The sequence below is a fragment of the Podospora pseudocomata genome, chromosome 5 (genome assembly GCF_035222375.1).
Source record: "Podospora pseudocomata strain CBS 415.72m chromosome 5, whole genome shotgun sequence".
Lineage (NCBI taxonomy): Eukaryota > Fungi > Ascomycota > Sordariomycetes > Sordariales > Podosporaceae > Podospora > Podospora pseudocomata.
Genome location: NC_085889.1, coordinates 681450 through 708105, shown reverse-complemented (window position 1 = coordinate 708105; position 26656 = coordinate 681450). Strand labels below are relative to the sequence as shown.

Sequence of the window (26656 nt, the reverse complement as noted above, 5' to 3'; positions counted from 1 at the left end):
CTCAACGGCTCGCCCACAGCGCTTTCAACGGCTCGCCCACAAGTGTTCTCAACGGCTCCCAGGACTCCTCACCGGATCTCCGGACAAGCTCTTGACCGGACCTCCGAACAATGAGAGATATGAGAAGCATCATGAGCGACTCGAGCACCTCATCAATGAGATCATAGATTCAAGTTACTGAATAAGGATGATAAGGGAGTTCAGGTGCTCATAAAGAGCCCTTTCCAATTGCAATGGTTTTTCTGCTTCTTTCTCTCCTTAAGAAACAATAAGTCAAGACAGTCAATAAGATTGATCATTTACAGTATTTTATGAGACTACAACATCTCAGTTCACTACTCTCTGTATTTGCAGGTAATACCTGTTGCACTTTCTTCCTTCGACAACCGCGTCGTCGTACTCAGCAGCACAGTCCGACACTCGCCAAGTTCTTGGGTAACTGCTTCACCCTCCTGAGACCCCTGTAGCTACAGTGCTCTCAGCGACCCCATTCTAACAGATAATGACTACCTTGAAACAGATCGCGGATTGCTGAAGATAACCCCGAGTTCAGCAAATAACTTTACCGACCAAGAACCGGGCAGCGGTCTTCTCTTTCTCAGTGATAAGTGGATTACACGAGATGGGAAGAACCTTATCTGGCTTCCTCCTAACTATCGGCCAACATGTACAGCTGTATACAATTGTACCATCGCCTTAGCACATGTTTCTGGCCATCTTTGGTTCTTTCGATTTGCTTTTAATGGGAAGGGTGGACGTCATAATGTCTTATAACATTATATGTTTCAATGTTTTGGCTTAAGTGAAGCGTTTCGGAGACGTTGTTGCTTTAGAATATTTTGTGTTAAAATGCAGCATTTATTCATGGAACTTTACAGCACTTGTTTATGGAATTCTGCGCCCACATTGTTCCCAACAGCTCGCCAACAATGCTCTCAACGGCTCGCCCACAAGCGCTCTCAACGGCTCCCAGGACTCCTCACCGGATCTCCGGACAGACTCTCGACCGGACCTCCGGACAGGCTCTTGACCGAACCTCCGAACAATGAGAGATATGAGAAGCATCATGAGCGATTCGAGCACCTTATCGACAACGAGATCATAGATCTAAGCCACTGGGGCCACCGAGCGATAAGGATGATAAGGAAGTTCAGGTGCTCATAAAGAGCCCTCTTCCAATTGCAATGGTTTTCCTGCTTCGTTCTTTCCTTAAGAAATAATAAGTCAAGTCAGTCAATAAGATTGATCATTTACAGTATCTTATATATGAGACTACAACATCTCAGTTAACTACTCTCTGTATTTGCAGGTAATACCTGTTGCACTTTCTTCCTTCGACAACCACGTCGTCGTACTTAGCAGCACAGTCCGACACTCGCCAAGTTCTTGGGTAATTGCTTCACCCTCCTGAGACCCCTGTAGTTACAGTGCTCTCAGCGACCCCATTTAAAACAAGTAGTGTTGAAATAGGTGCTATTGAGGCCTGTAAATACAGGCTCAAATAGCTATCGGCGCAGTACACTGAGAGCGAAGAAGACTTTGACTGCAGCATTCGACAGTTGCCGTGGCACTGAAGGAAAGTAGACTACAGGGGCGGCGCCCTGTAATATATAGAAGAGAATCACTGTAACATAGGCTTGTGAGGCACTGATGAGTGTGGTGAACCAGTATATTGTCACAGTTAAGCCAACAGGCAAGCCAGACCGTGTGCGGGGCGCAACGCGCACAGCCAATCGCTAGTAGAACCAATCAGGATGGGAGTAGCCTTACCCGTGGAATCATTGCCAAGGGTTAATGATCCAGAGACCACTAGGTCTATATATACGGAGGAACTGGCTGGTGTAGATAGACAGTTCCGCAGTATGCAATTCACACTTGTATTCACGGTATCTTGTGTTTACATTGAGACATCTTGTTGTGCACTGTTTAGCTGCACCGAACCAATTGTCAGAAGTTACCTTCAACCCGTATCCCTTTCAGAGGTTCTGTACAGGGGTTCGTCATAGGTACCTGCTGTTCGTGGCACTGTGACGGCTGTGGCGGCGTCACCATATATATACCACTGGAGCGAGCCAAGCCAGGAAGCTTGGCTCACTTGTAGCTTTTGATAGCAATCACAGTGGGTATGGTGCAGTGGTCCGTGTTGAATTAGACAGTGAGAGGCCCACTGTTAAGGAATTAATATCTTGGCAGTGGGACCTTGTCCACCCGGTCAGGAGAGCCTGTGCTACCTGGCCCTCTTCCCTCCGAGAACGAACGAATTGACCAAGTTTGCACCCCATATTATTGTTTGACAATTCGCAGTCAGAGTGACGTTTTTGAACGATTATTCGAAGCTATACGCAATACCTACTTATCGATAACCACCAAAAGAACCAATCGCGATGTCTATCGACTTGAACAAACTCCTCACCGCCACTGCAAAGTCAGGCGTCTTCCTCAACGGACCAGACGACTGGGCCGGATTCGACCACGCCCTACAATTCCAAGCCACTGAGCGACTGTGGCCGTACCTCGACCCTGACCAACGGGAGACATTCCCGAAAGAACCACAGTACCCGGAGATCAGCGAAGACCGGTACCCAAAGAAACGCGCCTCGGTGACGCGTTACGAGAGCGAGCTCACGCGTTACGCAACCTACTTGACGAACCTCAAGCAGAGGCTAAGCCAAGCCAATCGACAAGTCACGGCTGAGACTATAACTGTGAGAGGAAACGACCCCAGCAACACGCCTGATGTACTCGTGGAGGTCCCAGAGCCAGTCTATACGATCGAAGACCTCACTATCGCCGCCCTTGAGAGGTACAACCGCGACACGAAGATCTACACCCACGAATACACCAAATACACCAACCTGCTCGATAAACGCAGCTCTCTCATGTCGTGGATGACCAACCACATGTCCGCCGACCTCTGGAACATCCACTGCACCGGAAAACACGACATTGCCGCGGTCTACGACGCCATCAGAGAGGCAATAATGCCTGACGTCGACGAGTATCGCATGAGACACCAAAACAATCTGCGCGAGCAGACCAAAGCCATCAGGTTTGCCAACACACCCCAGAAGAGACACTTGGTTCAAAGAGGTGAGATGACCTTCCAGGAGGTTGCCAGAGATATTAGGGGAGATATGGCCTTCGCCAAAAGGGATACCAGAAAGACGACCAAGGCCGCATTCCCGGTCTTCCAAGGAGAAGGAGAGACAGAGGGCGACACCAGCAGGACAGGAAGAAGCCCGTACCGGGGCTCTCGTGGCCGTGGAGGGCATCTTCGAGGACCGAGTCTACCAAGAGAAAGCGATTCGACTCAGGTGCCGGCTCCGGACCACAGAACAAAAAAGATGCTCGGATGCAAGGCTTGCTTCAGCGCAGGGCATGAACTCAGGGACTGCTTCTATGTGTTCCCGGAGAGGATCCCTGAGCACTCACGCTTTCGAAGCAACCCTGCTATGAAGCAACTCATCCAAGCCAATCTGAGGGCAGATATGAAGTTAAGTGAAGAGGTTACCCTGCTGAAGAGAGAGAGGGATAATGACGAGGCTCAGCAGCAGAGAAATTGACTCGAGGAGCGCGACGCTCGTGAATACGCGGAGGCATACCACACACGGAGCGTCCATTACCACGAACCAGTCAACGCTGTCTTCTTACAACTGAAAAGAAGCTACTCTGCTGCAAACCGCGGCCAGTCAACTCCCCACGCCTGTTTCACTACGGCAGAATACCCTCTGTACCGGTCAGCAATACTCGATTCCGGAACCACGCTACACATCTTCAACGAACTCAGCCGTTTCGTCAACTTTCGACTGGCGGCTCCAGACGACTACGTACTGGCCGGCAGTTCCACAGTCCCAATCGTGGGATACGGCGACGTCGATATATCTGTGAGAACGCCGTCTGGAAAGAGAACTCTCAGACTATACGATGTAGCCTACTGCAAAGATTTCGCCACAAACCTGGTCTCCTTCAAGGTGCTCAGAAAGAAGGGAATATACTGGGACAACAAGATTCCAGAGAACTGTCTACGGATAGCCTCAGGGTTAGTGCTGGCGTTGATGGAGGACATCCACGGCCAAACAGTCATCGAATATATACGGCCCGAAGCAACAACTTCACAACTACTCACTCGCCGCAATGCCTTATACATTCAAGGAAAGAGGCCAGTCTCCATTGCCTCTCCAGCCATTTGGCATCTACGGCTCGGTCACGCCAACAAGCAAGCAGTCCTGAAGCTGGAAAAACACGCCAGAGGTGTGAAACTGGGATTTCGACAAAAAGCACCGACCCTCGGGGGTGGTGAGTCAACCACCACAGTCACGGTACCTCCACCTCCGGCCATCGAGGAGTGTGAGGGCTGTATCGTGAGTAAGATCAAGAACAACAGAAGCACTTACCCAAGGCCCAACCCACACTACCCAGGAGAACGGTGGGCAGTCGATCTCTTTGAGTACAAAGAAGATGAGGAAGGCTACAAGCACCTCATCGTCTTTGTTGACAGGTATAGTGGCATGACCTTCCCTACTACCTACAGAATCGCCATGCATCAGGAATAGTGGAGTGTACCAACAAGCTCTTCCACTTCCTCTGGCGCCAATACAGGATTGTGGTAAGAGTGCTCGAAAGTGACAATGAGGTGGTAAGGTCCCACGAGATGCAAGACTTACTGGAGGATTTGGGAATTATCTGAACCCTCCGCTCCAGACCGTCAAGACCAGAACGGTGGAGCAGAGCGCTCAGGGGTGACATCAAGAGGAGAGCAGCAGCGATGAGATCATCAGCTAAGTTACCACAATTCCTATGGAAAGAAATCACCAGAGCGGCAGTCTATCTTCACAATCGCACCCCTAAACAGCGACTCAACGGAAAGACACCCATCGAAGCCTTCCACTCGGTTAAGCGACAACGAGATGGTATAGTCCCCGCCGAAGCACCACTGCCATGGCTAGGAAACCTCAAGGCCTACGGTTGCAAGGTGTACTACATGAGTCCCGATGCAAGGAAAGAATCCAACCGGAGGAAGAAGCTCCAACCGCGAGCTCTGGTAGGATTTCTCGTCGGATATGAGGGCACCCGAATATATCGGATCTGGCGCCCCGAGTCAGACCGAATCATCAGGGCACGAGATGTGGTTTTCCAAGAGGACCAGTTCTTTTCCGGCAAGAAGGACGACTTAGTGGACGAGCTGAGCCAAACCTCAGTGGCAGAGCTCGCTACTCTCCTCTCCCTTGCTCACATTGATGACCCAGTTATTGATCGAATTACAGGTGCCTACTACTCACAAGTTGAAGAGTACGGAGTGAACCAGAGCAACCACCTGCCAACTCAACAAAACGAAGACAACTCCAGCGCGGAGGAAACAGGTGCGCCCGTAGCAGTCGCCCCAACAGCGCCGGAGAACACCTCTGTGCAGCGATCCCTCGAAAGTTTACCAGGGAAGGGAGCAGAGGAAGCAGCCGGGGCTGGGAGGTCTGATCAGCCAAAGTCCCCAGAACCCTTGAGCGCCCTCCTGACGCCTGGCCATACACCACCTCACGCAGCGTTGTTGATCGGGACACCAACCCTGGGCATCAAACCATCTGAAATGGTAGCCCAGGAAGCTTCAGAAGCCGGATACGACTTCAGAAGAATACGAAACCGTCACGGACCATGGGAGGCATCCTTCGTAGCCGGAAGACAAGCCATCGGCCGAAATGGCACAAGCAGGCGGCAGATCCGCAAACAAGCCAACAAAGTCGCAGAGTTCGAGCGCCCAAGCAGCGATGAGGCAGCCAAAACCCACTCTCACGGAGCAGAGCCCTCAGAGAAAATCCACAGACGCCAGCTACCAGACCCTCCAAAGAACTACAAGCAGCTAGAAGCTCACCCTCACAGAGAGCTTTTCTTAGCAGCCATTCGAGACCACCTTCAAAGTCACAAGGAGATGAAGTCGTGGGAGCAGGTCGACCGAGAAAGGGCTGCCGGCCACCAAGTCCTTGATAGTATGTGGGTATTTACTTACAAGCTCAACAAACACGGTTTTCTCCAGAAAGCAAAAGCGAGGCTAGTGGTAAGAGGAGACCAACAAGCCAAAACGGTCATGGAGAACACCTACGCTGCCACTTTGGCTGGAAAATCGTTCGGACCTTGGTCTCCATTGCAGCACGGTTCGACCTGGAGATGCTCCAGTACGACGTTGTCAACGCCTTCGTTCACACTGACCTACCATACGCCATATACATGAGGATTCCCCAGGAGCAGGAAGAACACCAGGCAAGGTCTTACTCTTGAAGAAAGCACTGTACGGTTTGAAGGAATCTCCTCTCCTGTGGCAAAGAACTTCACCAGCGTGCTCTCCACGCTCGGGTATGTAGCCGTCCCTCACGAACCCTGCTGTTACCTGAAGAATGGAGTCATTATCTTCTTCTACGTTGACGATATAGCCATTACCTTCCCCGCAAGGAAGCGAGACTTGGTGGATGAACTGGTCCAGGGACTCCAGGAGCAATTTGCTCTGCAAGGAGGCGAGCCACTGCAGTGGTTCCTGGGCATGGAGATGCTCAGAGACAGGGAGAAGCGGCTTGTCTGGCTCTCTCAGTCCGAGTATATTGGTAAGCTTTCACGATTCATCACCAAACCATCACGAAAAACACCCAGAACACCCATGACGGAAAACAAGCTTGTCGCCCACGAAGGACTGGCGACTTACACAGAGGTGGTACGGTATCAGAAGCTGGTGGGGTCTCTGCTCTACGCAGCAGTCATCAGTCGACCCGACATTGCCTTTGCAGTCTCCAAATTAGCCAGCTTCAACATGAACCCAAGCAGCGACCACCAAGAAGCAGCGGAGAGAGTACTCTCCTATTTACTAGCCACAAGTACTTATGCGTTACGGCTGGGGGGTGGTGACCGATTTGAAGTCTTCTCCGACGCTTCGTTCGCAGACAACGTTGCCGATCGCAAGAGCTCCCAAGCTTACGTGATGAGGCTGTTCGGCGGAGTAGTCGGTTGGAGAGCCAACAAGCAGGATACTGTCACTACCTCCACCACTGAAGCAGAGCTTCTGGCGTTGTCACAGGCCACCAAGGAGGCCATGTACGAGATCCGGTTGATACGAGAATTGGGTGTGGAATTGGATGACAACAAAGGGATCAGAGTGTGGTGTGACAACGCCCAGACAATACGGCTCGTGACCGCAGATATCAACACCTTGCAGACAAAGTTGAGGCACGTCGACATCCACAGCCACTGGTTGCGAGAAAAGCAACAAAAGAAGGAAATATCTGTGGAATACAAGGCTACAGGAGAGATGTTGGCCGACGGGTTGACGAAGGCCCTCACGGAGGAAAAGTTTACGCAGTTCAGGTGCCTTGTGGGAGTACAGGATGTGAAGGGTCTTCTGAAGGAAAGGAAGCTGAAGGAAATGGACTTGGAGCCTTTGGGAGACTGGTTTGGAGCGAATGAAGGAGACAGTTCAAGGGAACCCAAGGAGCCAAGGCTTGCGGAAGGTATGGAAATCGAGGCACAGGAGGATCAGAGTGATGATGAGTACGGCCCACAGGCAATGGACTTGACGGAATGACACGGGTGAACAAATGAGGAAAAGGAGTGGAAAGAAGAGCATCAAGTGGGAATAGAGGCACCCAACGACCCTTCGCAGGGCGTTGGCTGGGGGGTGTGTTGAATTAGACAGTGAGAGGCCCACTGTTAAGGAATTAATATCTTGGCAGTGGGACCTTGTCCACCCGGTCAGGAGAGCCTGTGCTACCTGGCCCTCTTCCCTCCGAAAAACGAACGAATTGACCAAGTTTGCACCCCATATTATTGTTTGACAGATCCCAAGACCCGAGATTTGTGGCTGGGTCAGAGGGAGCAAATAACTATATACCTGAGGTGCTGGCCTGGGCTGTGCCGCAGTGATGAGCCAAGTCCAGTACAAACGCGCACAGACATCCAAGCGCGATCCAGTTGTTTAGCTGAATCCTCAGCAAAACGTATTCCTTGCGATGGCATATAGATAATCATGATTTCGGCAACAAAGATTGGAGTAGTAAGTGTCCAGAAATGTAAAGAGCTATACTTTGTAATTCCACCTAGGAGCTTAAATTAACAACCTCGATGTACCGACGTACCTATATCTTTTTACAGCCCGTTTTATTTTCGATTTTTATTTTCTGTCGACGCTTATATGCTTTGGGTTTATTGGAAGACTGAGGGGTGTAGTGTAGAAGAGAGGGAGAGGAATCTTCCTCAGCCTTTGGCAATATGACATCCGAAATCTGCGTTGGATTTTCCTGGAAATGACAGGCTGGGTGCATAACCTATTACGTCCTCCTCCCCATCACTAAAACGCATTTCCATTCTCTAAACATCATCCCACATCACCTTCATGGTAACAGGGAAGAGCGTCAAAGCACCCCAGTCCTCCCTGAGGTAATCCACCCCGTTCCCATCCGGCCTCGGCACCTTCTTTAGCTCTCCCTGCGGACCAGGCGCGCGCCGGACATTCTTCCTCTTGAACAGAGCACGGAACATCTCTGTGAGGGCAATCTGGCTGATCTCCTTGCCCAGGAAGGCGTGGGGACCGGCGTCAAAGTGGATGTACTTGTCCAGTGGACGGCGGGGGTTGACGGTTTCTGGCTCGGGGAAGTAAGCTGCGTCGCGGGAGGCGGTTGACTAGAAACAAGAGAGGTTAGTACTGGAGGGGATAAAAAGGGTAAATGAGGGGCATACAGAGTTGATGGTAACCTTGCTGCCGGGCTGGATGTGCAGCTCCGTGCCATTGGACGCCGTGACAGTGCCGGCGGTTGTGGCTTCAAAGTGAGACCGAGCTGAACCTGACAGGCGGATGCCTTCCAGGACGTAACCCAAGAGGAGAGCGTCGTTCTGGGAAGATGACGGCTGGGAGGCAATGGCTGTAATGTCCGCTACGTGCGCGGCACCCTCGGGGGAGAGGTAGTAATCCACTGCCTGCGTGAACAGCTCCCCTTGGCTCGAGGCGAGGGCCGCAGCGGCGGGGAGGACATGGTTCCAAGTGATGTCGTGCGTGGCCAAACCGGCCTTCTTAAGCTCCTTGATAAAATTGACGCCGAAGGTGTTGAGGACGCTGTTCTTGGCTGCCTTGGGGCTCTTGACCGTCTTGTCGACGAGGGTGCTGAGCTGACCAGCGACCGTCTTGGCTGCTTCTACCACAGGGAAGAGTTTAACAGGCTCCGAGTCGACGAAGAGGGCAGAGGCGATGATCTGGAGAACGGCATAAAGCTCGTGCTCGGTGTAGATGCCCTTGCTGTTTTCCTTGGTTGTCAACGGAAGGCCGAAGACACTGGCGGCAAAGTGGGTTGGCACGATATTGGCAATGTCGCGGACGAGGTCAGCAAACTTGCTGCCGGGTACCAAAGTGTAGCTCTTGGTGGTGAGCAGTTTGTCGGTCAAGCTCTCGTAGAAAGCCTTGATCTGGGTGCCCAGCTCAGGGGTGAACAGCGACCGAGATGCAGTGGTGCGGTGCCTGTCGTGGACAGCAGCATCGCCAGAAAGCTCAGGGCTCGCCTTGGCGCGGATGCCAGCGACACCAGCATTCCAGGTGCTCTTGAACTTGTCCTCAGCAGCAAAGATGCGCTGGGCACCATCGTACGAGGTGACCTCGGTGGGTGTGGCGATCCTGCCTGGCCGGGAGAAGTCAAAGAGATGAGCGCGCTTGAGGTCCTTGAGAATCTTGCTGTTCTCCGACGGGGTCACCATGGGGTAGTGCGCGTAGACCGAGTTGTACTTGAAGTGGTTGGGGAAAGCCCGGAGGAAGAGCTTGTAAAAGACGCAACCGTGGTTGATGTTCAAGTCATACTGGACTTCGTTGAAACCCCAGTTGGTGAGGTTTCGTGGCGTGTAGTCGATGGTGTAGTGGCGGTCACCTCTCACCAGACACACAGCATCCGACAAGACGACACGGGAGATGGTGTAGGTAGGCGCAATGCCGACACCAGGAACCATGGGCTCCTTCCTCTCCTCCGCCACGAGACCAGGGTACAGCTCCACAAAGTCGGGGTGATCATACAGGCGACGAAGAGACTCAGCAACACCCGGGTCGGAGTTGATGTCCTCGAACTTCTCGTAGGGCTTCAGGCCGAAGTGCTTGCGGAATTCGTTCAAGCCAGCAACATTCCATCTGCGGCCTTGAATGATCCCGAGAATCTCAACCGCCCGCATCGACTCGGGCACGTTGCGGGCGCCAAAAGATCCAGCGGGGTCCTCAATGGCGTCTGAGATGCAGTTGACAAGGTCATCGTCGTTGAACTTGCCATCCGGCCCTCTCTGGAACTTGTTGAAGGGACGCTCCGCAGGGTCATCTGGGATCATGCCCTCGAATTTGCCGAAGCCCATGATGAGCTCATGAATAGAGAGGTCCTTGCCCGGCTTCTTGAAGAGATCATAGTAGAAATCCTGAATCCACTTGTCATCCTTGGCCGAGATGCACGAGTGCCAGCGGTAGCAGAGGTTGAACTCGGCCGAGCACACGTTGCCGGTACCACGCTCGGCACCCTCCTTGGTGTCAACGTTTATGCCAGTCTCGACACGGGGGTCAAGAGTCCAGGTGGTATCAACACGGTTGAGGTTGACAATGTTTCGGACGTAATCCAGCAGTGTGATGTTGATGTATAGACCAGAGGTGATCAACCGAGCATGCTGGAACAGGTCATTGTCGTACTTCTTCCACGCAGCCTCCTTCTTCTCGCCCTCAAGGTTGGGGCTGGGGGGAGAAAACCTGCCATCCTCGTTGATGCGGGCCAAGTTCTCAGCCACATGGTTGTGAACGCGGTTGAACATGATCAAAAACACACCGACACCGGGTGGCATGCCCAGGAGGCGCTTGTCAGCAAAGCAGTCAGGCTTGATCTTGCCGTCCTTGAAGGTGCGGATGGTGTCCTGCATGTCCTGGTTGCTGCCGTACAGAGGAGACAGGTCCAGGTACGAAGAGGTCTTGGACTTGCTCATGTCCCTGTAGTCTGTCCAGAACAGATCTGCACAGTGCGTTAGTGATGATGTCGACAACCGGCAGCTGACAGGAACACCTACCGTGAATGATGATACTGGCCCAGTACCACAGAATGCTAGAGACATTGTTCGGATGTTCTGTGTACTCCGTCCGCTTCATGACTGACTCGAAGATGAGATTGGGGTCTGGAAGAGCGCCCTGCCGAACGACATTGGCAGCCACCGATCTGGAGTACGAAGTGCCAGCGGCACCAAGCTGGGGAAACATAACATTCTGGAAAGGCGTCAGCATGAGGACGAGCAATCGAGTGATATGATAAACCCAAACTCACATTATATGACCCATCAGCCTGGCGATATTGGAACTTCTCACCCACATACATCGAAGGGGGATGCTCAAGGGTGTACCACAGCTCGCTCAAAAACGAGTTGGTGAGCTCTGTGCGTGTCTTGGAGTTGCTAGGCAAGTTGGAAACAAGCTGGATGACCTTTTCCATGGCCATAGTCTTGTCATCCTTGATCTTCTCGCCCTTGACCTTGGCCTTGACCACACCAAGAAGGGTCTTGTAGTCTGTCTCGAGGTCAGCAACGGTGTTCCGACCGGACCAGTCACCACATCATTACATGACACTTACCAGCAAGCCGCAGTTGCTTGACATCATCTCTGAGTTTGCCCCATTTCTTCGATCGGCTGAATGTGTCGGCACCATGCTGATTTGGCAACGGAGCAACTGATGACTGCATCACTTGGCCATACCGCTCAAAGGCATTGGCAACGCCAGCTCTGTTTGCACCCGTGGGCTTCAAATCAAGAGGAGTAGGCCTTGGCTTTGCTTGACTGGCGACAAGTTCCATTCCCTCGCGTGATTGGTGGGCAGACGAGCTCCCGTGGCTCGAGCTTGAGCCATTGAGAGCAGTAACTCCCGTGCCGTTCGAGGCCTTGTGCCCGTTGCCGTTGTAATCTGACATGATGAAAGCTTGTAAGAAGGGGTATAATGGGTATAAAAATGAAACAACAAAAGTAATTGATGGGATTGATAACAATGGTGGCTTTCCCAAACGTCATGAGGAGATGTGAGATGAAGCAATGGAAGCACAGAGTGCTGCAGACAGGCCGGTTAAGAAGGGATGTCGAGAGCTCGAGGAGAGGCCCGGTCTCCCTGAGCTCGTGAGACTGTGTTGTGTGATGTCACCCTAGCTGGGATCGACCCGCCCCCCCATGCCGCCTCTCGCGCACTTTTTTTGTCTTGGAGATCGAATGGTTGGAAAAGGGAAATCTTCAGGTGAGACAAACCCCGCCGGGCTTGCTTGGTGGCTTGACTTGAACCACAGGGGAGTTATCTGGCCAACCTATTCAGGTGCACAGCACTCGGGTGCTCGCCGAATTCAGAGTGGCTTGAAGGGGTTCAACCCAGACGCGGACATCAACCTTGCAGCACAAGAGACCCTTAACGAAGTACCGCATATCAAAGTTCTACACTACCTACATGGTGATTGTTGTGCCGACCGACGTGTCGCCCAGGGGAACGGTAGCTCTTGGTCCCAGGCGGTGACAGCAAATGGCTGGGGAACTTTGACCTCTGCCAATGGACCGTGGAATACCATTACTAATAGTTGGTGTACATTGATGGCCGATGAGTGGTGGATAGGGGAAGACAGGCCATGCCACTCAAGTGAGGTCGTCGAAATGGCTGCAGGGTTGTGCATCTGCCAATTACCGACGAGGGTGACCTTGTGGGACGGCGGGTCACTGTGGTCGATCAAGACGCTACCCAAGCCCGCTCCAAGGTGATTATCGCTGTCCAAGACGGTTTAGCGTCGAGCCCAAGACACCATGATCCGCTAAGATCGCCGTACCGTTCCTCCTCCCGGGAACGATCCGAGCACCCAAGGTGCGGGCCGGGATTGAAAAAGCTTTTAGTATCGATCTGGTGCATGGAGAGGCTGAAACCCAGCCAATGATAGCCGTTTGCTTCGGCTTGAAGACCGCAATTGCCGCCGTGGTTCGGCGTCCTGACTTCCCCATCCGGCCCCCTTGCGCAGACCGCATAGCAGCTGAAGGCCGGGGTCATTGCTGCACTCTAACTACCCATCTCGTCGTGATAGGCCATCAAGAACCGCTACCCACGGACTAATGCCCGACCTGCCATCCTTCTGCCACATCGACCAATGGCAAATGAGCCGACAACCAGCATCGTGGACATCAGTGCCTCCTTTTTGATAGGACGACTGGTTTCTCCTCGCAGAGTGTCTCACCTCTCACAGCGATCGGCATCAGTGCGTCGGGGAAAAAGATTGGGAGGTTCAAAGAGTCATGAAGGGAGGTGAATGTGTCAAGAGAGCGGGGGCTCTCGTTCAGATGACGGAATCCTGCAGAAGGGGGTGGTAGGCTGGCGTCGTGGATTGGTCCTCGAGAAAGTGGCATTGATAAAAAGGGAATGCTGGTGTTGTCCCAGAACATTGGTGATGCGATCACGGGTTCTTGCGCCGTCTTGATTCACTTTCTGTGTCACCCCCCCCAGCGTCGGAATTTTGTGAGGTCAGCCCATTGTAGAGAAATGGATAAGTCGCACCTCATGCCCGAGAGGCCGGGTAACCGTGTCAGAGTCTCCAGTCCAGATCGGGAGTCCCACATTGACGCACACGAAGACTTTTTCTCAACACATCTGCCATCTCGTCCTGTCACTCCAATGGGTCCAGACAGAGACCATCAGTCTCGCCACCGGAAGCCGAGCAAGATTGTATTGTGCTTCGATGGCACAGGCAATAAGTTCCATGGCGACGACAGCGACAGCAACATTTTGAAGATATTTCGAATGCTCGACAGGACAGCGAGGGATCAATGTAAGTATTTCGATACCGTCTATTATCTGACTGGAGTGCTGACAATCTGATTAGTTCATTATTATCAACGTGAGTGACAAAGAATTGTGTTACATTGTGTTGTAGGGCGTCGTACTAAACTGTATCCTGAAGCCGGAATTGGCACCTATGTTGTCTCAAGCAGCTTGACTCGCACGGGAACGGTGGCGCGTATCAAGTCTTGGTACATGAAAGCCAAAGACAGTGCCATTGGGTCCTCGTTCGATCATCATGTTGTGGGAGGCTATCGGTTCCTGATGAGGTTCTACAACCCTGGAGATGAGATCTACATCTTTGGCTTCTCGCGTGGGGCGTACATTGCGCGATTCTTGGCCGAGATGTTGGATTATGTCGGGCTGCTGTCGCACGGTAACGAGGAGATGGTGGTGTTTGCGTGGAAAGCCTTCTCCAACTGGCAGAGCAGGCAGGGAGACAACACTCCAGAAGGGAACCAGAAGAAGAGGGAGATGTACACCTTCATGAAGGGATTTCGTGAGACCTTCTCCCGCCCTGTCCGCCGCATCCGCTTTCTCGGCCTCTTCGACACAGTCAACAGTGTACCTCAGTTTGAGGCAGCCTGGATGCAAAGGAGCAAGTTTCCTTACACGGCGCGCACCTCGGCAAAGGTTGTCCGTCACGCCGTGAGTATTGATGAGCGCCGCGCCAAGTTCCGGCAGGACTTGGTGTACCAGAGCAAGAGCGGCAAGAAGCAGCACCACCATCACCCAGTGTCCGATGGTCTCCACAATCTCCACGAGAAGTACAGACGAAAATCCGCTGCCGCTCCCGCCCACCAAGGTAAACAGAGCCAGGACGACAGAGGGCGACGGCCCACGTTGGGCGTGCCCACGGATCCAGAGCCATATCGCAGGCGCTCCCACTCGACACGATCACGGCACACCAACAAGACCGAGGCTTCGGCGCGCCCGACGGAGAACGACGTCAAATCCGAGGTATCAATCGAGCCCCATCCTCATCTGGAGGACGCCGAATCATTTGCCGAGAGTGAGGAAAGCGACGAGGAGGAAAGCCATCAGGACATCGACGAAGTGTGGTTCTCAGGAGGCCATGCGGATATTGGTGGTGGGTGGGAAGAAACCTTTGAGGACTCCAAAGTCGCCAGCCACGTTCCCTTGGTCTGGATGGTCCACGAAGCGATCAAGGCAGGCCTGATGTTTGACGAGGAGAAGGTCCGCGAGATGGGTTGCGTCGAGGCTCTCCATGACCACGACGAGTCCGACACCGAGGATCATGGATATAGGCCGCCGTCGGCAGGACAGGAACAGCCCCTCAATGACGAGATTGCCCCTCACGAGACCTCGGGCGAGCCCAACCCACCGATTCCAAACATCATGATCCGCAGTTCGAGTATGAGTACACCCAAGTTGTTCCAGCAATCCAGCTTCAAGGACTCATTTTCTCAGACCAACGACGGGGGCAGTGGTGCCAAAAAGTCGGGCGAGAAGGAGGGTGACTGCAGCGGGCAGCAGAAGCCTTCGTCGTTCCGAGAAATGATGCACAAAGCGCACACGGCTCGAATTCACGACTCCCTCGAGTTTGATTGCGGGCTGAGCAAGACTTCAGTGTTAGCTTGGAAGATTATGGAGTACGTAGCCACTATTTTCTGCCTTACCGTGTATGCCGGCCGGCTAACAGTTGCCCTCCCAGGTATCTCCCCTTCCGCCGTATGGACCTTCAAGAAGATGGCTCTTGGAAGCCCATTCGCTGGCCCCTCCCCTGCGGGGAAGTTCGTGACATTCCTGAGGATGCCCGTATCCATGGCAGTGTGATCCGCCGCATGAAGGCACACGAGAAATATCGGCCAGGAAATTTGATCATTGGTGGTGGTGGGAGAGGGGTGAGGCGTGCTGGAGAGGAGCATGGTATTGGCGATTGGGTCTGTGTTGAGAAGGATGGTTGTCCGATTGGGGAGATTTGGATGAAGAGGAGCGCTTGGGAGAAGATGCATGGGAATTGCAATGGCAACGAGAAGAATGGCAATGCCCAATGATGAGGATACGTGCCTAGTGTAACACTTGAGGATATGCTCAGAAACAAGCAAAAAGCATACCATCTTCACCTTTCATCACGGGACATGTGAGGCGGCCAATGAAGAATCGCCTTGTCCTGTGCCACTCATGCTGATAGCGCTGCGGCCATTTGGGCTGAAATCCACCGTGATCCCCTCACCCTTCATACCTTCCTAATCCCTCATTTAATCGGACGACTGAACCCCGACCACCGACTACCGTAGAACATATCGCCTTGGTCCGCCTGTCCAGTATTCGTCAGGATGCGCCTGCTGCACACAACCATCCTAAAACTTGCGGAGTTTACAGACAATAGTGTGCCCCCCTATACCATCTTGTTACACACCTGGGGCTACGAGGAGGTAACGTTTCGGGACATGGAAGTGGGCTGCGCCATAGAGAAATAAAGATACCGGAAGATCGAGGCCTTTTGCGCCCTCGCCAGAGAGCGATACCAATATGCTTGGGTCGACACCTGCTGCATCGATAAGACGAGCAGCGCCGAGCTCTCAGAAGCTATCAACTCCATGTACCGCTGGTATCAAGAAGCCGAAGTCTGTCTCGATTACCTGGCCGATGTACAGTTGCAAGCCCAGTTCTCCGATAGCAGGTGGTTTTCCATTCTAGGGCGTGGACCCTCCAGGAGCTCATTGCACCACGCAAAGTGAACTTTTTCGATCAAAACTGGACAAATCTGGGTGGAAAGCTGAGCCTACAACGAGCCGTGGCAAACCGCATCTGGATACCATCGGTGCTTTTTGCCGGGGAGAGTGATATTGATGGCTTCAGTGTCGCTCAGAAGATGATGTCATGGGCAGCTGGAAGGGAAACAACAAGAGTCGAGGATTGTGTCTACAGTTTATTGGGAATATTCGATATCAACATGCCGCTAATGTATGGAGAGAAGGAAAATGCTTTCATCCGGCTACAAGAGGAAATAATGAAGATTTCGGATGATCACAGTCTGTTCGCATGGAAGTCATGAGACACTCGCGGTGGGCTTCTGGCAACTTCCCCGGACGCGTTTATTAACTCTGGCAACATCGTTGGATTTATGCCGCCTGGAAGCCTAGGCAACAATCCCTTGACTGCCAGCGGCCGCGGAATTCACATAGAGCTTCGTTTTATCGGTATCGGTCTTAATTGTCGACAAAAAGAGGTCGAGGAGAAACCCATCGCTATCTATCTTCGAGATCGCCTGTTCGGTACGGTATGACACAGTTCGAGCGGGTTTTGAGCAACGATTTCGAGCCCGTCATCATGAGCAGACACCGACGGTCAATGTTTCCGCTTCGAAGGATGTGTATCCGCAAAGGGCGTCTGGCACGAGGCGACAAACTAGCTAGTATGGTTTTTCGCGCCGTAGAACTGGGCCATGAGCAGGTGATGGAAATACTACTGGCTCGAGGTGTTGAGCCGCAGGATGAAGATGGACAAACTTTATCATCGAAGGCTGCAAAGGCTGCGAAGGCTGGCGATGTAGCCATTCTCAAACAACTTCTGGCAAGCGAGAAGGCTGATGTCGAATCCAAAGACAACGATGGCAGAACCTGTTTATCGTGGACTACCGGAAGTGGGCATTTAAATGCGACACGGTTGTTGACTGAGAATGGTGTCAATATTGAATCGAAGGACACATCAGACCGTAGTTGAGGTGCTGCTCAAAAGAGGCGAGAGGTTGATTAAAAAGAGCTACTCTGAATTGCTAAGCAGTCATGCCCAAACGATTGACCTGGAAAAGAAGGACGCAAGTGGCCGCACGGCATTTTTCAGTGCCGTTGCAGATGGTCATTATTCGGTAGTCGAACTTCTCCTCGAAAAGGGGGCCGACATTGAAACGACAGGTGCGGATGGATTGGCGCCGTTGCAACGCGCTCGTGCTGCCCCAGGGTTGAAACACCTGAATCATATGATTCCCCTACTCCTGAGAAAAAGAGGCTCTCACCTGTTAATCATCCATGTTGAATGCAAAATGTACGACAGAAGTTGTTGTCCCCGACTGCAGAATTCTGTAGGCTATTTTATTCCTTTAACTTAAACCGAAGAAACGAGAAAATATTACAAACTTGTCCTCTCTGTCAAGCTGACATGATAAGGTTCCTTCTGCCAAAGCTCAAACGCCTTCTGATCTGTCCACTGGTTAAACGATGGAAACTTCTCCTCCCTGACCACCTCCATGTCAAAATTCCACAGAATCCGAGCCAACACAACGCGAAACTCGACCCATGAGAGGTTTTGTCCGATGCAGTCGCGGCCGCCGACCACGAACGGACGAACAACGCTGCGCACATCCCCCGCAAACTGCTCGACATCTTGCGCAAGAGCGCTGTCGCCAATCTTTTCACCAATCTGCCCCGCCTGCTCCACTGACAACCATCTCTCGGGCACAAAGTCGTTGGGGCGAGTGAAGTTCGACGTCTGGCGGTTTGCCGCAAACTGAGTAACACCAACAGCGGTCCCTTCCGGAACAGGGAACCCAGCAATCATGGTGCCAGGCCTGTTGACCACACGAGCAGGCCCGTTCGCGACCGGTGGACACAGCCTCTGCGTCTCCTTGAGCACAGCATTGAGGTAAGGCATGTTCTCCGTGATGAACCCAAAGGTAAGCTGCTCCTCGGATGTGACGGTTGCCCTAACCTCGGCCGTTATCCGACGCAAGACGGCGGGGTTTTCACACAGGTAATGCGTAGCCCCCAGCAGCGACGTCGTCATGGTTTCGCTCCCGGCCAACAGAAGCAAGATGCAATTCGCCTCGAGCTCGTCCTTCGTCAGCCCCTTTTCAACCCCCTTGCCCAGGGCAGCAGTGACGAAATCATCGTTGTCATCGGGCGGAAGAGTGCGGTTCATTCGACGCTCAATCTTCTCCCGCACAAGCCTGATAAAAGTATCTCTCATCTCCATAAGTCTGGCTGGTGCTAGGGTGAAAAGCAAGGAAGACGAAGGAGGATAAAACCGCGAGATCATCAACAACGCTGACAGTTTAAAGTGTGTCAATACCATCTCGATCCAAGGGTGATACGTCCTCTTCTCCAGGCAGCCAAAATCCTCGCTGAGCGTCACCCTCGCCGCCACGTCAAACGTCAAGAAGTTGTACCACTCGCGCATGTCTGCCGGCTGCTTGGTCTCGACATATTGCTTGCGCAGCTGGTTGATCATCAGAGCGGTGTACTCCTGCACGATGCGCTCTTGGCGACGGGCAGAGTTTAGCGAGAAGAACTCCTTGCCGAGGAGGTTGCGAAGGCGTGTATGGTTCTCATCGTCGGCATCGAAGAGTGAGACAAAAGTCTGGGCGTTGCGGTAGGCGTCGTGCTTGGGGAAGCCCTTGTTGCCGTAGCCGCCGCAGTAGATGTCGTGCCAGGCCCCGTCGAGGGTGAAGGACAGCTCGTCGGGGGCTATCCGCACCACCGGGCCGTACTGGTCGTGCAGTTGCTTGATCCGGTGATGCAGCCGGCCGCGAACGAGGTTGGCGGCATATGGTACCCGAGACGAGGCCCACAGCCGTGGTCCTGGGAACACGGCTAGCGGGTGGAAGAAGACGTTGTACAGCGCTCGGCCGACGACGAAGCACTGTCGAGAGTGGTCAGTAACTTATCTTTTGTTGTTGGAGTGGGGGAGACTCACAACCGCAGCAACAACGGCCGCTTGGGAAAGCGTGACGAGTCCAAGAATGGACATGATGCTTGGAATCAGAGTAGGTATCAAAGGTGGAAAAGAAAGAATGAGGCAAAGCTGAGCGAACAATTTTCCCAAAATTCGGTGCTGACTTGCGTGCGGTGACAGTCTGGTCTAATGATGATGATAGGGATTTCAAGCATCCGCTCGAGAGGAAAGCCGACGACGCATACAAGAACCACCGCTACCCGGCGATGGCAACCCAGCACCGCAAAAATCTGCCCGCTTGCTCATTGCCTGCCTACCTGTGCCTTGTTTCCAAACAAAGCGTCACCACCGTGTCACCCAGAACCGAACTAAGCCGTCGCAGCAGCGAACACCTCCTGCGCCGCCTCAGCAAACCATCACCAACTGACGGACGAATGGAGACACTGCCGTCCATTTATGGAACCAAGTTCGTCCCGATGACATGACCTTGGCCCATGATGGTTGAAAGGATTCTAGGGATCGATCTGGCTGTGCCTAGATGAACGCGGCAACCTGGGTAGGTACAGGCAGCACAAGTCACGGTACATGGGGGCCTGGGTGCCCTGCTACGCCCCCCGGGATTGGTTTCCGCCTAGGCTTCACAAACCGTTGGATGCTACAGTGTACCACCGGTGAACAAGCCACGGACAAACCTCAGAAGCCACGCACACCGGGTTTCACGGCTGACGGTGCCAACAACCGCAAACCAAGCAAAGATGAGACACACGAACCCGCCGACGTGATATCGATTCCCCTCCCTCCGAACGCAACACCAGTGAGCCGTTCGTCCCAGTGTCACCCTTCCATTACAGAAGCCCATCACCAACCAGCTCGGTGTCTCGCTCGGTTGCAGCCAGCGATCAATTCTGCTCGAGAGTTTCATTCCCAGTCCATCACCCAACACTCCGGTAACATCCACCGCAACGTCTCAAGAGGCACAGTCTACTACAACCTGCCCCATAAGGCTCTTCCTCCCTCTCCCCCCTGGCCAACGCAGATCCTTCCGGCAGTTATGGCGCCACTCCCGCTTTCTTGTCAGGGGGGAGAAACACGTGCTTCAGGGAATTCGGACCGTTTGGTGGCGTAGTCTTGTTGTGGGATTTTGTGAACAGTGACCGGTGCGGTGCGGGCAGCAGAGATCCCCCCCGGGCCCCTCCTCCTCCCAACAAGCAATCCCGAAGACCCCGAGATTTGCACCTGCCCGCGTTCGGGGATCAACGGGCGGGCTGTGCCGCAGTGGTGCTTAGGCGCCCGGGAATTACGGTGGGTCCTACAGCGTATGTTTGGTGGGAGAGGATGGGCGCACGGGAAAGAGAGAGGACGAAGAAGAAGTGATGCGATTGGATGACGTGAAGAGGTAAGCAATATACATCACAGCATGTGGTGGGAATGGATGGAGGGTGTTTGTTTGGGAGGTGCCCGGCTCACCGGGGGGTGTCACCCTTCCATTCTCGTTGCAACACAGTAAGGTAGGTAGCTGGATGGGTAAATTTGACTGATGTGATGTGGGTGTCATTTTGGCGTGCGCCACGGGGGAAATGTTTGAGATTGAGAAGAGAGGATGGCTGCAGTGTTGATTGAGGGACCGTGGTGAATGGGGGAAGAGCACGGGGAAGTGATCGAGGGGGAGCGAGAGGGGGCGGGACAGATCTCCAAGATGAACCCGGGGGGAGAGCAAAGATCAGCCAAGAGGGCTGCCACATGGCTTCCACCTGCACGGATGGTGGCCGCTGCTGATCGGCACTGGAACAAGAACTGGTCGGGGCACACCCTGTTCTCACGACCGTGTGTTGGAAATTGATTCCACGTGTTTCACGAGGAGCAAAACGATTTGACAAGATCACGCGGTAGATGTACTGCTAGCTACGAAGAGAATCTCATCATGAACAGCTCAACGCCCAGCTGTCACAATCATCAGGAACCCAACATCAGGACCCAAAGACAGACTTGTAGAGAAAGACGCGCGACGATAGATCTCAAAGACAATGTGTTTTTTATTTGGCATCAGCAAATACCCATAAACACGAGCGTGACCAACGCTCTATCAAATCCCACAGTGACCGGATATATCCAATTCCATTAAATCACCCTTCTTCACCTCCCCTCAGTAACCGCATACCCCTTCTTCACCTCAATCCCCCCTTTGACCCCCTCCCCGCTCTCCCCGTCACTCCCCACCCTCGTCTCCGTCTGCGTCTGCAACGTTGGATCCATCCTAAACATCTCCCCCCTCACCTTCCTCTCCTTGCTCCTCTCATCCCCGTACAGCCCCGGCATGGAATCAATCACGTCAATCGTGTCCAACCCCACCTCCTGCGTGGTGTTCTTGCTGCTGCTCTTGCCCGTGGGCGGTCGGAGAGAAGCAGTACCCCCAAGCTCGGGGTCGATCTCTCCGCTTGCGTTGCGGTCCTTGGAGTTGCCGTAGTAAGCGTAGTCGTTGGCGGAGGGGTGGGAGCGGTTGCCTCTGGAGCCGCGGGAGCCGGCCGAGAGGATGCGGTCGCGGAGGGATTTGAGCGAGATCATCCAGTCGGCCGTGATGGGGGACTTTTTGGCGAGGGCGGGCAGGAAGGGGACGCAGGCGCAGATTATGCCGACGCAGCATTCGATTGTGCTGGGCGGGGTTAGATAAGATGAGATAGAAAGGAGTGGAGATAAAGGGGGGCTTACTTGACTAGGTAGACGTTGGAGAGGACCCAGGTGAAGTCGGGGTCGTCGGCGGCGCGGAAGCGGTAGACTGCGCCGACGATGCTGAGGATGCAGGCGCTTTTTTTTTTTTGGTTTGTCAGTGAGCGGTTCAATGGTACCTTGATATGGGGAGATGACATACAGGAAACCACTGGAGAAAATAACAATGAGACCAATCTTCTTTCTGCGCTCCATGCGAAGCCACACCACGGCAGTGAGAGGCAACACGAGAAGGTAGAAATCGGTAACGATGTTGAACACGGCCATGGCCTTGTTCGCCTTCCACGCCGAGGCCTCATCCATAAAGACAAAGACGAAGAAGAGCGCCGTGTACAGCGGCACGACGACAGCCATGCCCACGAGCGAGCCGATTCTGGTGAGGTCATTCACGGCGAAGAGCTTGTAGTAGAAGAGCAAGAGACCAAGCTTGGTGAAACCGATGGCGGGCTCGGTGACATCGCCAATGGCTCGACCAGGCTCGATGAGCTTCATGACGCTCGCGACGGAGACATCCCACATGTGTCTGCCCACGCCGTGGAGGGAGACTGTCTGATGGTCAGCAAATCATCACTCAGATCATCTGCAGAAAAAAGGTATCAACAACGTACGCCAGATAGCCAACCCGATATAGGCACCTTGACACAACTTATCACATCACAGTCAGTCACCCCCTTCATTACCAACAGCCTCGAACCAGCATCACTCACCAACGCCAAAAAGATAAACACTACCGCATTCGTCAGCACTCAATCCATCATGACTTGATCAGTAACAAAAACTCACAATCATCCCACCACGGCGCCCTCTGCACAAAAAACCGCGCCCAGAACCTCACACCGGCAAAAAACACCGTCAGGGCCATGAACACGGCCGCGACGGCGATGTACGCAGGCGCCTGGTTCACCGACGGGTTCTCAAAGTTGGGCACCTGACCCTCCGGCGGCGCCATCGCAGGTATGAGGTTAAAATCCATCGGCATCCCGTCTGGTCCGTCCATCTTGGCGGTTGGCGGCGGCGTTGTTGTTGTGTTTGCCTTTTCCAACAATTAAAAAAAACCTTGGTTTGGGGGTGATGTCTAGGCTACCACGGCGGCGGCGGCGGCGGCGGTGGTTGTGGTAGTGAACGGGCTGTGCTCGCTCTTCTCCTCCCCGGAAAACTCGGAAGAGAAAAAAAACACAGAAAAGAAAAAGCAGAGTTTGTTGTGTGTGTGTAGCAGTCAGCTCGTCCGGTTAAAAAGGAGTTGTACACCCACGCAACTTTGAGAAGAATAAAAGGAGACGGACAACAACTCGACGGTTTGTTACAAGAGGCGAAATGCGGATGGCATGTGGAAAAAATCCCCAATACCACACCGACCCTCTCCTTCGATGGCGCTTCTGCCAGCGAGCGATAGAGAAACGCAATAGAAGGGCACGGCGTTGCAGGCAATGTCCTGAAAAGACAGACTGCAGAAGGTGGGAGCTGGAGGGTGTATGGAAGGATCGGACTCTTGTTTCCCCAGCGTCACAGTAATTATTCCCGTCCTTTGCAATGCATTTGTCAAATCAATACAAGCAGGCAGTCCTGTGGCGCAGCTGATAGCAACCAAGAGGGTTGAGTGGTTGTGTGCCGCCCAGCTGCACCCTCCACGACCAACAACCGTCCAATAATTCGTTCGGCTGGGTGGGTGGTATTGGTGTTGGTGTGTTGCACAGTACACACGGGGTCGGAAGCCTCCGCGGTGAACCCGGTGCCCGTGCCGCTCTGGAGTGGAACAGAATTCGGTCGAGATAGGCCCGAATTGTCTCGCTATTTCGTTTCTCCGCTGTGTGGTTGCCAGTTGGTGTGGTGGTCTAAATGCAAGGATTTTTCATGCAGCAGTGGACGAAGCAAATATTGTAAGAACTCGGTGTCAGATTATTGCTTGGAGAGAAAATAGTTCTAGAAGGCCGCCCTGCATTCACCTCGTTACATCCAAGCGGTTACCCGCATATGTGCTGAAACTCTTCAGTTTCCAATGCCGTATTCCTTCTTGATAAGGTCAGCAGCTCTCTCTGCAACCGCGTACACTGTCGTCTGGGTGTTGCCACGCGTGGCCAGAGGAATGATACTGGAATCGACAATGCGAAGGCCCTCGACGCCGTGAACATGCAGCCGAGCATCCACAACACCTCCCCGCTCACGGGGAAGCATGGCACAGGTGCTCGTGGGATGCCAGCAGCTGAGCGCCGACAGCTTGGAGTATTGCTTTGCCACATCCAGATCGCCGAGGTCAGCGGGAGCCCCCGCGTTCCGGCGTCCGCCTCGCTTGATGAACTTGCTCAGGGGCTCGGTGCGCACAATGGTCTCTGCGTACCGCAGAAGACGGGCCTGGACTTCCAGATCCAGAGGGTGCTCCAGATATCTGGGGTCAATGACCGACAGGTCCGCGGCGTTGGAAGACGTGATGTGGGCGCTGCCACGTGAAAGCGGGTAGCACAGCGCCGCGCAGATTGTGACAAAGTTGGCGGGGGACGCATCCTTTACAATAATGTCGGCGCCCACACTGTCGGGATTCACATTGGCGCAGGCCGCATACATGAATAGGTTTCCCGCACCTTCTGCTCGGTTTGCCAGGACCGAGTGCACAAACTCGGTGTGATGAGGCGTAAAATCGCCAGATGACGGGCTGGGGTTCGAAGCTGTTATCTGCTTGATGACCTGGTCAAGGGTAGACTTTCCATCAGGCCCGACAAAGTCGGCCACGGGTAGAAGTGACCCGGTGAAGTTGCCCACAGCAAAGGGGCCTGACTTGTTGGTCATGTATTCTTGCATCGCGGCACCGACGGCTTCGGGATCCTGTCGGGTCAGAGCATCGATGGTCTTGACGCCCTCCTCAACCTCAAAGCTCACGCTGGAAACGGGGTGATCTTGCAGATTCTCGCCCACATTGGGGTTATCCACAACCACCGGAATGTTTAGCTTCTCAAGAAGCTCTCTGTTACCAACGCCCGACAGCTCCAGAAGCTTTGGCGACCCAAAGACTCCGGCGGCAAGGATGACCTCCTTCTTGGCGGCGAGAGTGACAGTCTTGCCGTCCTTTTGGATTTGGACCCCAACGGCCTTCGGACTCGCGCCAGCAGTGTCGAACAAAATCTTTTCTGCGAGGGCACTGGTCACAACATGGAGGTTGGGACGGGATTTGGCAGGCTCGAAATAGGCCGTCGCCGCATCACTGCGTGTGCGTGACTCGGGGTCAACGCTCAAGGCGTTGACATAACCGCCAGAGAATTTCCCACTGAAGGGATCTCCAGAGGCTGGGAAGCCCAGGGCCCCGATGGTGTCGACCCAGGCGTTTGGAAGAGGATCTTTGGATTCTTCGGGGAAGGATGCCTTGATGGGGCCGTCGCAGCCACGGACGCTTTCATCGACATAGGAAAGACGGAGGTGTTTGCCAGCAGCGTCGGATGGGTGTGCTAAAGTGTGGAACTTCTTGTAGTAGGGGCCCAAGGTCTCCCAGTCCCAGCCCGGGTTGCCGAAAGCACCCCAGGCATCAACGGCAGCTTTGGAGTTGGCCACAAACGCCAGGCCGTTGATAGCACTTGAGCCACCGATGAGCTTGCCCTGCGACAGGGGGATGACTTTGCCATCAAGTCCTTTCTAGGCGACAGTTAGTGGCTGCTGACGATGAGGAGGATGATTGGGGCGTTCGCACCTGGGGGACAGTCTTGTAAGCCCAATCAAAGTCAGGTGATCCCAAAACAGAAAGCCAAAAGGCCGGTGTCCGGATGCGTGGGTCGTTGGTGTGCTCGGTGCCAGCTTCAACGACAAGAACCGAAATGTTTGGATCCTCTGTGAGCCGGGCCGCAACCACCAGCCCAGACGTGCCGCCGCCGACAATGATGAAATCGTGCTCAGAGTCCATTGTGGTTTAGGTAGGTGTGTGGAACTGGGAACTAGAGTAGAGGTAGAATGCCGAATATGGAGAAGGTGATGACCGGTAGGGAAATGGTTGGGAGGATAGCAAAATGAACAAGCAACGGGATCCGGTGGGAGGAAAAGTGATGCTTTCAACTTTGATGTCCTGCCACCAGGAGGTGGTGATGCCAGGTGACGATGGAGGGGCGGTACACTGGCATCCACTGGCATCCACTGGCAGCAGGTGTCCAGTTGGCGGGTGTCCCATCCCCGGTGCCTGTGTAACGTCAGCAGGGGCCCTTTTGCAGGGGCACTGTGTCGGGTACGGTGACATGGGCAGCCGCTCCAATCTGTTGGTTGTTTGCAGCGGTCCATTCAATCTACACAAGGCAACGCAACAGGCGGCGGAGCCAGTAGCCGATAATGCCCTTAGCACTGCCGGCCGTGCAGGATTGCGGCGCGGCGCGAGACGGGAGGAGGAGTTCTGGACGGACCGCTGAGACTAAGGTAGGTGGGTGAGAAATGACATCTGATCAATTTGTTGCTGACTTCATGTTCTGACTAGCTACCTCATAGCGGATAGCTCGGGCTTAGACGCCGAT

The 26656-nt window shown here is 53.7% G+C and overlaps 5 protein-coding genes across 5 annotated transcripts; 1 reads left to right on the top strand and 4 right to left on the bottom strand.

Moving 5' to 3' along the window:
* Nucleotides 1-7947: 7947 nt before the first annotated feature.
* QC762_501240 (uncharacterized protein) lies at nt 7948-15865 on the bottom strand. Its single transcript, XM_062890551.1, has 5 exons — nt 11598-15865; nt 11295-11533; nt 11044-11236; nt 8710-10988; nt 7948-8652 (listed from the first exon to the last, which is right to left on the bottom strand). The coding sequence occupies exons 1-5, from the start codon at nt 11929-11931 to the stop codon at nt 8341-8343; spliced, it is 3357 nt and encodes a 1118-aa protein (XP_062741639.1). The 5' UTR covers nt 11932-15865; the 3' UTR covers nt 7948-8340.
* On the top strand, nt 12778-15959 carry QC762_501250 (uncharacterized protein). Its single transcript, XM_062890552.1, has 4 exons — nt 12778-13806; nt 13861-13875; nt 13912-15430; nt 15493-15959. The coding sequence occupies exons 1-4, from the start codon at nt 13401-13403 to the stop codon at nt 15833-15835; spliced, it is 2283 nt and encodes a 760-aa protein (XP_062741638.1). The 5' UTR covers nt 12778-13400; the 3' UTR covers nt 15836-15959.
* A 1887-nt stretch (nt 15960-17846) lies between these two features.
* Nucleotides 17847-21072, bottom strand: QC762_501260 (uncharacterized protein). Its single transcript, XM_062890553.1, has 2 exons — nt 19476-21072; nt 17847-19421 (listed from the first exon to the last, which is right to left on the bottom strand). The coding sequence occupies exons 1-2, from the start codon at nt 19527-19529 to the stop codon at nt 17913-17915; spliced, it is 1563 nt and encodes a 520-aa protein (XP_062741637.1). The 5' UTR covers nt 19530-21072; the 3' UTR covers nt 17847-17912.
* Nucleotides 21073-21587: 515 nt separating this feature from the next.
* QC762_501270 (uncharacterized protein) lies at nt 21588-23175 on the bottom strand (the record flags this gene model as incomplete). The annotated part of the gene is made up of 4 exons (XM_062890554.1): nt 21588-22104; nt 22161-22256; nt 22321-22723; nt 22962-23175. The coding sequence occupies 4 exons, from the start codon at nt 23173-23175 to the stop codon at nt 21588-21590; spliced, it is 1230 nt and encodes a 409-aa protein (XP_062741636.1).
* Nucleotides 23176-24164: 989 nt separating this feature from the next.
* QC762_501280 (uncharacterized protein) lies at nt 24165-26061 on the bottom strand (the record flags this gene model as incomplete). The annotated part of the gene is made up of 2 exons (XM_062890555.1): nt 24165-25796; nt 25852-26061. The coding sequence occupies 2 exons, from the start codon at nt 26059-26061 to the stop codon at nt 24165-24167; spliced, it is 1842 nt and encodes a 613-aa protein (XP_062741635.1).
* Nucleotides 26062-26656: the final 595 nt, after the last annotated feature.

Bases quoted from the DNA above. Each gene is read 5' to 3' on its own strand.
- QC762_501240 (XM_062890551.1), bottom strand. From the start codon at position 11,931: ATGTCAGATTACAACGGCAACGGGCACAAGGCCTCGAACGGCACGGGA. The intron at 11,237-11,294 runs GTGAGTTTGGGT...ACGCCTTTCCAG, and splicing joins AGGCTGATGGGTCATATAAT to AATGTTATGTTTCCCCAGCT. The intron at 10,989-11,043 runs GTAGGTGTTCCT...CGCACTGTGCAG, and splicing joins GGCCAGTATCATCATTCACG to ATCTGTTCTGGACAGACTAC.
- QC762_501260 (XM_062890553.1), bottom strand. From the start codon at position 19,529: ATGTCCATTCTTGGACTCGTCACGCTTTCCCAAGCGGCCGTTGTTGCT. The intron at 19,422-19,475 runs GTGAGTCTCCCC...CACTCTCGACAG, and splicing joins CGGCCGTTGTTGCTGCGGTT to TGCTTCGTCGTCGGCCGAGC.
- QC762_501250 (XM_062890552.1), top strand. From the start codon at position 13,401: ATGCTGGTGTTGTCCCAGAACATTGGTGATGCGATCACGGGTTCTTGC. The intron at 15,431-15,492 runs GTACGTAGCCAC...TTGCCCTCCCAG, and splicing joins TTAGCTTGGAAGATTATGGA to GTATCTCCCCTTCCGCCGTA.